At 40.6% G+C, this 15,197-nt stretch overlaps 1 protein-coding gene across 1 annotated transcript in view; it reads right to left on the bottom strand.

The window, feature by feature from the left end:
- MYO10 (myosin X) overlaps positions 1-15,197 on the bottom strand; it is a 167,277-nt gene that overhangs the window by 7,965 nt on the left and 144,115 nt on the right. Inside the window, exons 28-35 of the mRNA XM_051610362.1 lie at positions 14,634-14,729; positions 10,130-10,223; positions 9,303-9,358; positions 7,244-7,386; positions 6,615-6,809; positions 5,319-5,476; positions 3,990-4,113; positions 1,948-2,245 (exon numbers count right to left, since the gene is read on the bottom strand). Of these exons, the coding sequence (XP_051466322.1) occupies positions 1,948-2,245; positions 3,990-4,113; positions 5,319-5,476; positions 6,615-6,809; positions 7,244-7,386; positions 9,303-9,358; positions 10,130-10,223; positions 14,634-14,729 (1,164 nt within the window). The remainder of the gene's footprint in view (positions 1-1,947; positions 2,246-3,989; positions 4,114-5,318; positions 5,477-6,614; positions 6,810-7,243; positions 7,387-9,302; positions 9,359-10,129; positions 10,224-14,633; positions 14,730-15,197) is intronic.

Below are 15,197 nucleotides of genomic sequence, written 5' to 3'. Positions count from 1 at the left end.
TAACATGACTATGCATCTATAACATTGAACCTAACCTACAAATGTATTACCTGCATTTTTTTTATTAACTGGGAGACCACTTTATGAACTGAGTTAAATTGAGCAAGTGAATAAATGTTGGATTTTTTCACTTTAAGAGTTATATAAAGTGATTAATGTTTTTCACTAATCTTACTTTGGTTCAAAGGTGTATCTTTAACAGAAATGTTTTACACATTTGTAAAATTATTACATTTAGCAAAGTGATTTACAATGTCCATGCTCTAGCATGAACACAGGCATAACTTTTAAATTACTGAGAACAGTTTGATGTCCTAATGACACACTCTTTGCATTCTTCTGCTTCATCACAGCAAGCAGAGCTCCACATTCTGGTTAGCGCTGAACTGTCAAAAATTATTTATTTAATGGTTGCAAGCATCTTAAAATTAGATTTGCAAACAGGCATTTCTACCTTAAATACATCTTCACAGAATCACAGCATTGTCAGAGTTGGGAGGGACCTCTAGCAATCATCTAGTCCAGCTCCCCTACTAAAGCAGGATTGTCTAGAGCACATTACTCAGGACTGCTTCCAGGCGGGTCTTGAATGTCTCCAGAGAAGGAGACTCCACAACCCTCCTGAGCAGCCGGTTCCAGTGCTCTGTCACCCTTACAGTAAAGAAGTTTTTCCTCACATTTAAATGGAACTTCCTGTGTTCCAGCTTGTGCCTGTTGCCCCTCATCCTGTCACTGGGAACTACTGAAAAGAGTCTGGCTCCATCCTCCCTTCACTCACCCTTCAGATACTTACAGGTGTTAATAGGGTCTCCCTTCAGCCTTTTCTTCTCCAGGCTAAAGAGTCCCAGCTCTCTCAGCCTTTCCTCACAAGAGAGATGTTCCAATCCCCCAGTCATCTCTGTTGCCCTCCACTGGACTCTCTCTAGTAGTTCACTGCCTCTCTTGAGCTGGGAAGCCCAGAACTGGATGCAGGATTCCAGCTGAGGCCTCACCAGGGCAGAGTAGAGCGGCAGAATGACCTCTCTTGACCTACTGGCCACACTCTTCCTTATGCACCCCAGGATTCCACTGGCCTTCTTGGCAACAAAGGCACTCTGCTGGCTCATGGATAATGTAGTATCTACCAGGACTTCCAGATCTTTCTCCTCAGAACTGCTTTCCAGCAGGTCCACCCCTAACCTGTATTGGTACATGGCATTCTTTCTCCCCAGGTGCAGGACCCTACACTTGCCCTTGTTGAACCTCATTAGGTTCTTCTCTGCCCAGCTCTCCAGCCTGTCCAGGTCACTCTGGATGGCAGCACAGCCCTCTGGAGAGTCAGCCACCCTTCCCAATTTTGTATCATCAGCAGACTTGCTGAGGTTACACTCTGTCCCCTCATCCAGGTCGTCGATGAACATGTTGAACAAGACCAGACCAAGTATTGGCCCCTGGGGGACACCACTGATTACAACCCTCCAGCTCTACCTTGCTCCATTAATCACAACCCTCTGGGTTCTGTCACACAGCCAGCTCTCAATCTACCTCACTGTCCAGCTTTCAACATTCTAATGTTCTTTTAGGTGTGTGATGCTTCACTCACAAAACTAAGGTAAGCAGGATGAAGAATTTTTAACAGGTTGGTTGCGAATGGGACCTGGGGGTACTGGCTGCAAGTCATTTAGGTAACTTTATACAATTATGGAAACACCCTTTTTGGTCAACATTTACAAATTATGTGTTCAGTTTACTAGGATTTTGCTTGATTCTTCAGATGAGAATAATTCCATCTAGATCAGACACCTTCCTTACAAATTTTTTTTAGATTCGTTGTTTGGCATAGCCAGTGCACTAAGTGAATGCATCTTCAAGTGTCACTTCAAGATGTTTAAACACTCTTACAAGTTGTGGGGAAGAAAACAGTGAGTGAAGAAACTTTTCTTGCTGCAGTAGCTCAAAGCTTCTCACCTTTTGAGATGGAACTTGAGATATTTGAGGATGCTGCGACTCGGCAGAAATGTGCAACTCATGCAGGTGAGTATTTGCCAACTATACAGGTTGCCCACGCTGCCAGGATTAGCCACTTTATTGGTCTGCTTGATGAGCTGGCAGTAGAGCTCATCTCGAAGAGGTCGTAAATCATGTCCTGTTTGGAGGATACCTTGGATTATAGGGATGGGATCAGACATAGACTCCAGCTGCTGTAAAGAATTAAATATCTTGATGGCTTCATCCTGCAGAGTTGTGTAGCCTTTGTCTTTCAGCACTACAAAAGAAAAAAAGGGAGAGAGACTGAGATATCAAGGAGAAAGCACTCAGGCTTAACATAGGAATTGCTTCATGCTATTCTGTGACCCTTATCATGCAGGATAGTAGAGTGGATCTTTTCCATTTCAAATGTACGAGGCAAACCCATTTTATGACATATTTTGCTACTGAGAATTGATCCCAATTTAATGAAGTCCCATTTTGACAGTTTCTGACCACATAACTTAAAATGTGTGTTGATTGATCAGGTTTTTTTTTGATGGAGAATCATCCTTCCAGAGCAGTCCACACTGCTGAAGTGTCTATCACTTTTCACTGTCACAAGAAAGTGAAAATCTAATCAGATAATGAGGTAAAGCACGACTGCATTACAGAAAGTGACAGAGATGCATGGCATCACTTTTGTCTACAGCAGCAGCATTTAACTTAAACCCAAACAATACTACTGAACTACATCATTGCCACGACACTGCAACTTGCTTTTTGAGTGCTGGAAAAGGTGATTGGTTTTGGACTACAGGTTATTCAGCGTCAGCTAACAACTTTTACAATCTATTTAAAAGTAGTTCTTGGGTTCAAGAGATGGGAGAGAGTGCTCTGATGTCTGAGTCAGGCTGACTAACCATCAAAGCACAAAGCAGTACAGACATATCTTAAGAAGTTTCTAACCTGACATTATACTGTTGCAGAAAATAACTAGAATTCAACTGCAAGTCAAGGCAATAACCACTCATCAGTGCATCTGTGGAGCTACATTTAAATATGGGAAGACTTTGCCAAGACGACTACCTCAGAGGGAGCTAGCATTCCTGTCCATGGGGAATAGGGAGCAACCATATTGCACTCCTGCATGGGATAACCAGTTCAAGTGCCCAGAAGACCAGAACTGTGCCTTGCCACTGTAGAGGAGGAAGAGGTGAAGAAAGAGAAGGGAAAGGTTTCTCCTGGGATTTTACTCTTCCTTGTCGTTTGAGCAGAAGGATTTTGCTTGAGTTATCAGGAGATCTTACCTGAAATACCTTAATTTTTCATCAACTGTGACCTCCCACCTTCCTTTCAAGGAAAAAACTTCTAACCTGAGCAATATCTTGTTCAATATGCAGTTGCAAAGTAAGATAAGCAAATCCAATTAAGGACACCAAATTCACAACTGTCAATAGTTGTGAACCCTTCAAAACAGACTTCTGAGTTACTGACTGAGGCAAGGATATTAAAAGGCATGATTATACCAATGTCAGGAGTAAATGACCCATTGCTTTTTAAAATTATGTCCACTCAAATCTTGTTTCACATAAATCATGCTTCCCATCACAAATGAAATGAAATTTCCACTTCTTGTGGCTGCTGCAGATGCCCTCATGACATAGGAAGCAACAATAATTTGAGAAGGGGAATATTATTCAAGTATTCTAGATGAATCTGGTTTAGTTGCTTATTTCAGTGAAAGTTTTTTTCAAATTCAATGAAACTTAACTGTGTTGGTGAGGCAACAAACAAGTATGACAGCAGCAATAGCAACCTTCCCTTCTGTAACACCCATGCAGGACCACCACAAGCCCGTGGCTCTGTGCTAGACAAACTGCTATTCTCCACTTCTTGAAAGAGAACAGGGAAGCATGCCATTTTGTATTAAAAAAATATATTTTGCCTACCGTTACTTCACTGTAGCCCACTGACTAAAAACTCCCATCCTCTGGTTAAGTCTTTCATAAGGAAAGTGTTTCTATGACTGAAAAACTTACAGTTTAGGTTGATGTCCCCATACGGCAGTGGCAGTAATGGCGAGTGCAGTGGATGGTGCGTGTAACGGAGGATGGGGTTTCTCTTATAGATCTGTTCAACCACATCAGCATTCAGGCAGTTTTCCTATTGGAGTGAGAAAAAGGCAAGATTTGGGGTCCAGCATTAACAATAATGCAATGTTTTGTGCCTGCAGGTTGGCTGTGAAGAAACTAGTCATCACTGATAGCAACAGTATTTCGTGCTAAATCCGGCTGTGGGTACTGTGGCTGCCAGGGCATTTTGCAGGCTATGAATGCTCAGTATCTGCTAACCTCAGGCCTTGCATAAGCTTATTTTTTCTGTGCAGTAAAAAACAAATGACAGCAGAGCTGCAGGAGACAAAAAATAAAGTTTCATTTTTTTTTTTTGAAGTGTGTTTTCATTTTAGAATCATTTTTACTCCAGTATTTCGTAACTGGAATTAAGACATCTGTATTCAAGTTTTCTTTAAAAATACTGCCCCAGCATAACTAATTGGCCTTTCCAGTTAGAATCTACAGGAGCTACAGAAACAAAATGGTCCAGAAAAACTGCTGCTGTAAACCTGATGCACCTACTCTGACATCCTAAGTACTGTTTTGACAGTTTTACAGATGCGTGACTACTGTTTTCTATCAATCCTGAACTTCCACATATTTCTGCTGCTCTGAAGAACTGCCTTCATAATCTTGGAATTTAGGGCTTTTTTCTTCCTTTTTTGGTCTCTTCTGAGAATCATCATCCTCTCTCCTGAAAGTAAAATCTCAAGAAAGACGTTCTCTGGCTAGGCATGCAATGTCTCCAACAGGACGACAAAGCAGTAAGCATTAATCGAATATGTTTCTCATCAAGCAGGTACATGAGATGTTGAACCTCTGCTATCATAGAACAAGAAATGAAGCATACTGAAAAAAAGAATCACAGGAGCTGCCTAGTCCAGATCCTGGTGTGCTGCTCACTGTGGACATAGCAAGACAGGTCCCTGCTAACTCATGAACCTACACACTGTGCTCTACTGCCTGGTATAGCAACCTCTATCAAGTTACACAAACCAGTAAAACTTGTTACTCTTTTCATGGAAAAAAATCCCACTTGCCCTCCAAGCTGTACTTCATACTTTGCTCTTTCACTGTTCAGATTCAAATTTCTTTATCAGGTCAGTGAATACATTCAGGTTCCACAATTTCAGTCCATGTCACTCTGTGATTAAAACTCAGTTTTCTGCTTTATTACTCAATGTGGCAAAGCCAACATGAAAAAGATTCAAGCAACCATTCTTTCCCACCCCACGCCCTCCTGTTTGTGCCTACCTTAATATCCTGAATAAGTTGCTGAGTTGGAGTATCAATTGGTGCTTTCGTGTCAATCACATTCTGGATGGCACTTGACCAGCGGGTTGCCTCATTAAGCAGTTTTGTATAGAGACGGTAGCAATGTTTGCGTCCATATACAGTTACATTCCAATAACCTAGTACAACAGTAAAAATTATTAACCACAGAAGCTGTATGTATAAAAATACCCCAACTTCTATCTGGAAACAGCTGCAGTCCCATCAGACCCTGAGTTCTGCATTCTGGATCAGGCTGGCAGTTTTTCAGGACCTATGAAGTTGTATGACTAATGAAGTATAGTACAGATGCCATGGTAGTAAAGGAGATTCTCTCCTTTAAAAAAAGCCTATGAGTAATCTCAGAGTACAGCCACCATCATGCAGCCTACCATTTTATTCAGTAATCTTTGTAAAAGTGACCATAAGACAACACTACGGAATACTGTTAGCTACCTGTGGCTCGTGGGCCCTACTTCTCCAGTCCTGTCTGTAACAGGAAAATCTGAGACAGTCTTGCTTTCTATGCAAGAGTCTTTCATTGTTTGTGGCACATGTACAAACAAGTATAAAGCATGAGCCACCTCTTCTGTAAAAAAGTTATTAATTTCACACCAACAAAGTGGCAACTATGACAGAAAGAGCATTTCAGTTCAAACTCTCTCTGCATCGTTGTGCAGGCTTTTTGTGAAGCAGGTTCAATTAAAAAAAATCTATTTCATCTTTCACTAGCGAAAGCCTCTTTGAAGTGTCAGTGACCCCAGGAAGATTATACAAGGCTGTCAACAATCGCTCCTCATTTGCAAACAGCCACTTCTAAGCTGAAAACCAGTTTTGAAAATGCACAGGGGAGCTGACTCAGATGTACGATGTAGGTTAGCACAAACTGGACTCTTACTCTAGATTCTCCTATACTCACTCCACCAGTGTTAGTCCTCAGAGTTCCTCAGAACATAAAATAATGCATGAAGAGAGTGCTACCCATATGTCTTCCCCAGCTCTTTGACGTGTAAAGGTGTTTACACTAACTTAGCAGCAGTCTCAGTCTACGATGACTGGAATGTTGGTGAGAACAATTTTTACTCCTGGACACAGTATTACCTCTGTTTTTCACCCAACAATTCCCTGTAAAATGTCTCAGTGATGCAGAAACCTGATTTGTCCACCAAACTGCAACCATATTAATCTTTAAAATACTCTTATGCACTGTTTGTTGCGTTACTCGGTAGTAGGTCACAAGGCAACTGAAAGCATGTTTGAACAAGAGCAAACAATTACCTGTCTCTTTGAAGATTTTTTCATCAGGTGGGACCACTGAGCAGAGGCTGTTGAGGACCAGTGTACCCAATTTCAAAGCATTTTTCTCTGAACTCTTGTAGTAGTCCAAAGAATTGTGTGTCAAAACAAACCAACGCTTCTTTAGTTTTAATGAAGACATCTTTGGGTTGTTCTTTACTTCCTTGTGTAGCCATCCTATTAAAGACAAAATTTCAATCACACTTTTCTTTTTCAGGCAGAGTAGGACAAATTTGGCTTGCTAAAAGTTAGTTGTGCACTTTCTACAACAACAAAAATATGACATGAAGTGTTTAGGCCATGTATTAAACAACTTCTAGTAAAATTCTCACACAATAAAATGATGAAGATACAAGTAAATTAATATGAAAATTTTTCAACTTTGGTATTCACTTGAAAAATTCTTTAGTCAACTTACAAAAACACTTCTGTCATCATTACAGTGTTTTCTTACATAGCACAGCAGAAGTATAATTTCAGCTGCATTAATTTGTGAGTAAACTCCACTGTATCAAGATAAGGCTCCAACTATTACCCAGATTGTATTGTGGGAACAATCTACTCAAAGCTTAATGGATATTTACTTTGTTGCTGCCCCACTCAGTTCTTACCCCTCACAATGAATTCTTGTCCCTCCACTCTAGTGTCCCCCTTTGACCTTTGCAGCAGGGTTATCCAGTGATGCATCTCTTCAGGAGTGTCAGCATTACAGTGAAGAACACGATTAGCAGTGATGATCACAAATGAATTTGGTCTATGAAAATAAACGAAGATTGAAAAAACCTTTACAATCAACATATGTACCATTTACTTCATTCATCATAACCATGAACACTGTATCAATTTTTTGCAATTTCTATTTAGATAAACACTGTCCATCTCTAAAGCATTTATTTCAACACCACTAAACATAACAAAAGAAAAGAGCATTTGAAAAGACTCAGTTATGCTGGATCCACACCAAAATTCTAGGGCTCTGAATGCTGGGAAAGCTTACAATAAACTACAGCTTGTCCTAGCTCAAAATAATTCTATGGTAAGCAAAATCTCCAATCTTTAACCAGCTTTGGATGTGAATCAGAACTCTATTTCAGGGTCAGATCTATTTAGAGTATCTGCTTCAGCAGTTACATTAGCTAAACCAACTAGAATTTACAAAGGTCTACAGTGAGGCAGCACGTGAACACAGATTCTTTTATTTTTAATGCAGTGCAACCCAATTCACAGAGAGTACAATCTATTTTTAATGAGAGTCTGGCTTGTACCCAATCCAACACCAGGATTCACTGAAGCATGAAGAATTAGCCTAAGTGAACTGCGCTGATGGCCCTCTGGATGAGAGAGGCAGGTTTTTCAGCCTAGAAACAATTGCTTTAACTTTTTATCATTAGTTTTTTCATCCTGGTAAACACAGTTTTTAAGAACTGTACCAGATGTAGAAAATGGGAGTGATGTAGTCTGGGCCACCCCATGCACAAGAAGCTCACGGGCCTTCCTTTTACACTTCTTGGAAGAAGGTAACTAGGTAGAAATTTTAGAAAGCTGGATAATATGATATACAGGACAGAAGCTACAGATGAGCTGTAGCAAGAGAACAGAAAAGGGAGACACTAAGGTCTAAACTAAGATAGATGAAACTATCACACAGGAGATTATGATCAATGGTAGGAAACATTCCTGGCTCCACTCTTCTCCTCGCCAGTGCAGGAAAATAAGGGAAACCTCATTCTTGAGATTCTTTCTGAAGATAGATCCACAGGGCTCTCTGCTCAGCTTCTACGTTTTGAGCTTGCATTAGCGGGTTCACATGTGTCAAAATAAAAATAAGCTATTATCTGTATTAGTGAAATTAATTTCTTAATGAAAAAAACCCTCCATCACTGATTTAGGCTCAGAGAATGAATAAAAAAATTTACAAGAAAAAAACCACAAAAAACAACCTATGTGAAAAATTATAGGAGAACTGTAAATTTGTAACTTAAAATTTTGAAAGTTCTGGGAATTTATATTGTATTGTTTAGGAAGCCTGGGCTTATAATCACAGTTACTTGTGCTATCAGTGTCTTGACAGGCCAAGAACAAGCCAGTAACTCAGCCCAGCTGTTTCACACGTGCAGTACAGATAATACCTCACAGCCAATAACCTTATAACCAGAGTCATAGCCTGACCCCAGATTAATTTTTATCTCCCAAAACATTTGTTGAAGAATCAAGAATATCTTGACAGTTATTTTTTATGTTGCATAGTCTTCTTTGTTAAAAGACATTTTTATTCTGGGAAATAATTCTCATCCCTGTAGAATACAACATTCTTGCATAAGCAGGTAAACAGAAAATTGTTAAAATTAATTTTTATGTCTACTATATTGCTAAAGGACTCAAAAATAAGATGATGGTTTTTGTGAGCATTAATTGTTTAAATGAAAGAAATCGTTAATCTTCCATTTTTGGACCACTTTAATAGCAGTGTCAAGGAAGTTAGTGAAGCCCCCACAAAAACCACCACCTTTCCCATTCCATATTTTAACATGTGGTATTTAGTACTATTAAAAGGGAGGCAGTAACGAATCACTTTAATGCATGGTTGGTCAGTAGCACATAGAGACTAAAGCATCTGATTCTGGCTAAAGAAAGGAGAAAAAGAAAGTCACCAGGCATGGTTTGACTTACCTATCTGGATTGTCAGCAGCACAGACAGAATCAATTAGTCCTACATCGAGTGTACCCTATAAACAAATATCCAACCAGAAAATAAGGAAGACGTTTACTATCACATTACTTACAGTACTCTTCTTGGAGACAGGTGAAAGAAGCGGCAGCTTTGATCAAGCAAATTGAACTGCATATTTGGGCATCAGTTTCTCTTAACCCGTAAGACTGCTGAGGGGAAAACTAAGAGACTCAGATAAACAAACCCAGTAAATGTATCTCCAGTTAAGCCAGAGGCAGCTCAGAAACTGCTCTTATTTTTCTACACTTCCAAACTTGCTTGGATTTTTCACCTAAAAGTGCCATCCCAATATAAATGGCATCCTCTGAGGACGGACTCTGAAGCCATGAAGCAGAAGCTTTTATTTCCCTTTGCTTGCTACTAGGTTCCAAATTTATCCCATTTAGTCCCAGTGTATGTTGTAGAGAATGATAAATGCAGGATCAAAGAAATCTCAATTTTTCTTCTCTTGGGTTTTAAAATTACTCATTAACTGTATCTTTGCAAACTTCAGACTCAAGCATACACTGTGATGTGACAGGGAAATGGACCAGAAAAAAACACCCAGCACGCATTTTCATCAAGGTGAATGATGAGAGAGGAATCATAAGTCAGACTCTCCTCTTGTCCAGCTACAGGGTCAAGGACACAAAACCTCTAGACAGCATCAGAACTACCACCACATTTAAGGAAACCTAGTTTGTGACTCTCAGAAGCTATGGTCACCACAGTGCTCCTTGTTTTCTAAAAATACTTGCTTTGAAAAGTTCTTTGGATTTAGACTTACCACAGCATTCTGTGGATTTGCCTGCTCATCATGCATCTCTCGGATCTCTTGCTCTGTGGACGCATGGACTTGACTCAGGACACTAAACCACTGGCTGTGGAGAGAAAGGCAGCAGTGTAAGTAAAATGTTGCTTGTGCACAAGCCTTCTGTCACCTTTGTTCTGCAGAGATGTAGCAGGTTCCGCAGGTTTTTGAAATTGCTTAAGATTCCTTTTGTCAACATGCATGAAAGCAGGAAGGCTTTATGTCAGTTCAAGTAATACTGGCTTAATACAAGCCCTTCCAGACCTCCCATCCAAGCTCGTGTCATACCCTTCTTCCTAAAGACAAATACCTTGTACAAAAACTGGCATCTCTGAAAAACTGGCAGCAAGCACAGAAACATTTGAGTGCTTAGACAGTATTTATAACACATTCCATGTATTTCATCTGGAAAAAATACATTATATACAGAAAGCCTTTAACGGGAAACCCAGCCTTCAGATTATAAATTCTGCTGTGCTGGTAACAGGACCGGCGATAGTTTCCTACAATGATACTTCTGCAAAGACCATGCAAGTTGATCAAATCCCTAAGTAAATACCTGTACATTTTTCATTCCCTATGGAACATTGGAAAATCCAGCTGCTGGAAGGACCAGTGAAGCTGAATCAGAGCCAATTTGTGCCACCCCAGTAGTCTTGCATATATCCACCACAGGAAAACTGGCAGAAAGGCTTCCAGTACTTCAGCTCCTGGTGCTGAGCAGCAATTGCAGAAGCATTTAATTGCAACCACACCTTCTGCTTCTGGGAAATCTCTACCCTCCTGGCACTTGTATATGATAAAGCTCAACTGCTCTAAGCAGTCCCATTGAAATCTGAGGGCAGAGCTTGGCCTGTTCAGCAGGTTCCTGAATGCCATTCTTTGAGATATGAATTTGCTATTCTAATGAAAACCACCTGGGGCCAAGTTTTCAAAGGGCTCAGAAGCCCAGCCTTTAAAACAGACTCCTCACTTTTTTGCAGAGGCTTGTCCAGCACCACCAGGTTGAGGAAACAAATGCAAAACTACTTGCCTTAAATATAAAGCTCCCTTTTCTGCAGTTGCTTATAGTCACAGAATTTATGCCTGTCACACTGAAGTGCTGCCTCCTTAGCTCCAGCATTCAGAAGCCAGCTGCTCTTCATAATACAGGTAGCTGGAGACTGAACTGCCAAAATAGCTTGAGAAAACCTGTGTAGTCTGACAAACAGTCCAATTGCTACCCTATCCTAAATGCTTTCTAAGAGCTTATGCATTGATTAGGAGAAGATTTAGAGCTCCTGACAATAAAGAAGATGAGAACATACTTAGTTCCAATTCTTTTGTTAAAACTCAGGGATATCACAGAGAGGTTGTGCATAACACTTCCTTTGCTGGACAAGGTCACTGAAGATACTCCAAAATGAGGGAAGGGTTATCTAAAAAGAAGGAACCACCAGCTGGAGAAAACAAAACTTCATGTATCAAAAGATGCCCAAAACTTAAATTTAGCATTGCTTTTTGAACTCAGGAATTGCAGATTTATTTAAATCACAGTCTTCCCTTTATATAAAAAATAACCCAACAAAAAAAGACTTCATAGCACTATATGCAAAGTCAGTTAGAATTTATTATTGGATTTTAATGAACTGTGGGACACTGTCCCACAAGACATCCTGGTCTCCAAACTGACAAGGCATGGATTTGACAGATAGACCACTCAGTGGATAAGAGATTGGCTGGATGGCTGCCCCCAGAGAGTTGTGGTCAATGGTTCAGTGTCCAAATGGAGGCAAGAGACAAGAAGTGTCCCTCAGGGGTCAGTACTGGGACCAGTGCTGCTCAACATCTTTGTTGGAGACATGGACGGTGGGATTGAGTGTATCCTCAGCAAGTTGGCTGAGGATACCAAGCTGTGTGGTGTGGTTGACACCCAAGAGGGAAGGGCTGCCATCCAGAGGGACCTTGACAGGCTGGAGAGGTGGGCCAGTGCCAGCCTCATGAAGTTCAACAAGGCCAAGTGCAAGGTCCTGCACCTGGGTCAGCACAACCCCAGGCACAAATACAGGCTGGGGGAAGAATGGCTGGAGAGCAGTCCTGAGGAGAAGGACTTGGGAGTGGTAGTAGATGAGAAGCTCAACATGAGCCACCAGTGTGTGCTGGAGCCCAGAGAGCAACTGCATCCTGGGCTGCATCAAAAGAAGTGTGGCCAGCAGGGCCAGGGAGGGGATTCTGCCCCTCTGCTCTGCTCTGGTGACGCCCCACCTGGAATACTGTGTACAGTTCTGGTGCCCTCAGCACAAGAAGGATATAGACCTGTTGGAAAGGTTCCAGAGAAGGACCAGCAAGATGATCAAAGGCCTGGAGCACCTCTGCTACGAAGACAGGATAAGGGAATTGGGTCTGTTCAGCCTGGAGAAGAGAAGGCTCCGGGAAGACCTTATAGCAGCCTTCCAGGAAAGCTGGGGAGGGGCTTTTCGTCAGAGAAGATAGTGAAAGGACAAGGGGTAATGGTTTTAAACTGAGAGAGGGGAGATTTAGGTTAGATATTAGGAAGAAATTCTTCACTGTAAGGGTGGTGAGGAACAGAACTGGGTTGCCCAGGGAGGCTGTTGATGTCCCATCCCTGGAGGTTTTTAAGGCCAGGTTGGATGAGGTTTTGTGCAACCTGATCTCGTGGTAGGGTTCCCTGCTCATGGCAGGGGGGTTGGAACTTGATGATCTTTAAGGTCCCTTCCAACCTTAATGATTCTGTGATTCTATAAACTATTTGGAGTTTTCAGAACTTCACGTAATCTTTGTGTAAACAAAGAAATTAATCATGTCACTTTGTAAAACACAAAGGCAGGTTTTACTCTCCTTTGCTTTCGTCCCTCTCAGGACCTCCTTTGGTTTTCAGTTGAACCCTAGAGTCCAGGAATAGGGAAAAAGACAGACTAAGGGTTTGAAAAGAATAAACCCTCAGCAACGGCTTCCCAGTGAAGCATTACTTCTTCCCTCAAATAGACCTCCATGTGCAAAATAGTCATTCATCTTTTTGGGTGGAGGTGTCAGGCTCCTCTTGCTTTCTTTCATCATTTGAACAAAAAGCAACCTCAGTTCATGATCTAGCACATGTACAAAGTATTTTTTCAATAGCAGATCTAGAACCAACACAGTCCAATAATTTTGTACTACACTTTCAACAATGTCAAACACTAACGAGACTTTTACTTAAGCCCCCTCTGCAAATCTCTACATATCTCCCTTATTAAAGTTTTCTGGGATGACTGAGAAAAAAGAAACATGAAATACACTGGAAAAAGTATTTAATCTGGATGGTGTGTTATGTGCACTATACACAACAATAGTGTATCATGTCTACTCCTCTATGTTTAAGAAAAAAATGAAAGAGATGCATGAGAACAGACAAGTCTTTTTGTTGATAATTTCTTATTGATCCCTAGGGCATGTGCACAAGCCTAACAGAAGAGACTTTAGCTAAGCCTTCATTTTAAAATGCACTGACATCACACAAGAATCTTAACAATGAGTACTGGAAAGCTCACAATTGTTTCAAGAGTAATTTTAAGGTTGCCTAAAAATGAAGGATGATTCTGCACTGTAAGCATTGCTAGATTTATATTCAGGGTCCTGTGATACAGGAAGGTATTATACCTTTAAAAATAATAGAATACAAAGCAACTTTCAAAGCTTCAGAGCAAAAGTAGCTCAAGTGATGTTGACACAGGCATCCTGTATTCTGGCCTTGGGGCAACATGGCAGTGGGTAATAAGCTTTCATTACTAAGTTCACTTTATTTAAATGCTTGATTTTTATGGACAAGCATATTATTATCTTGCATGAACTGCAGTGTGGGGAATTTTTTTTTTTTTAAAAGATGCACTACAACTGATCTGGCAAGTCAAGCTTGCTCCTCATCTACCAGCCTCTCCCTAGTCTGATATGGATCCTTTAGCAACAAAAGCAAGACCCCTTTTAAATCAGGAGAAAGGAAAACACACTGTTGCACGCCATTCTTATTCATGAACATGCTTTCACTCTAAAATCCAATTGCAACATTAATCTGGAAAAATTTTAGGCACTGCTTAGGCAAACAGATCCTAACCCTAAAGAACAGTACTTTGTTTCAGCCAGACTCCAGGGTCTCGAATATTGATTTCATCTGTGCAGCTAAACTCAGCAGGGTAATGAACAAGACAAGCATCAATGGCTGATGACTGCATCTCTACAGTCATGTTGTGTTTCAGAAAGTTGCTAGTAATAAATGGGTAACAGCCAAGTTCTAGGCAAATTTTCACTGGCAGTCTGACTTTTCCCAGTAATTTTCTGCCACAAGATTTTCTTCTCAGCAGGCCTTTTGAAAAGATGTTAAATGCAACATGTAAACACAGCCTGAATATTTTGTGCCAGTGGGCAACCGAATTAATGATGAGCAGAGTCAGAATGGCATAGAGGCTAACAAAGACAGAAAAAAGAAAGGGCCTGATAATTTCCATACCTTGCATCCTCAGGAGACTCAGCAATTAAGTGGTAGGTCCTATCACCCATTATTAGATCAATACCATTTTCTTTGCCAGTATTATCAACAATCTCTCTGAAAAGAAGAAAATAGCAAGACTGAGGATTAGAGGCTGTCAACATTTTGAAGCTTCTGCTCTTCTGAGAGGCTCACAAACTACTGATACTTAAAATAACAGCAGTCAGCCTTAATCAGATTCATTCGCAAGACTCTCAATGTGATTTATCAGACAGTACGAATTCGCCAAACTATGGCTGTTGTGTTTCTGTCTGTACAGTACAAATATTCATGTTACTATGAATGCTACTATTCCAATTCAACTATTCTGTAATTTAAAATAAACAAGAACTAAAGAAAAATCATCAAATCACAAGAGAAGTAACGACAACCGAGTTGAGAAACTGATACATTTCTGAACTTACTGCATGCTCAAGTAAATTTTGGAGTGGTAAAAAGAAAGCTCTTGAAGATTAAAAACAAAAAGCAAACAAAACCTCGATTAATGATTCTGTGTGGCTGTGAGTCAGCATAAAGACAATTCCA

This window comes from Apus apus, chromosome 2 (assembly GCF_020740795.1).
Source record: "Apus apus isolate bApuApu2 chromosome 2, bApuApu2.pri.cur, whole genome shotgun sequence".
Taxonomy (NCBI): Eukaryota; Metazoa; Chordata; class Aves; order Apodiformes; family Apodidae; genus Apus; species Apus apus.
This window is presented reverse-complemented; position numbering and strand designations above follow the sequence as displayed.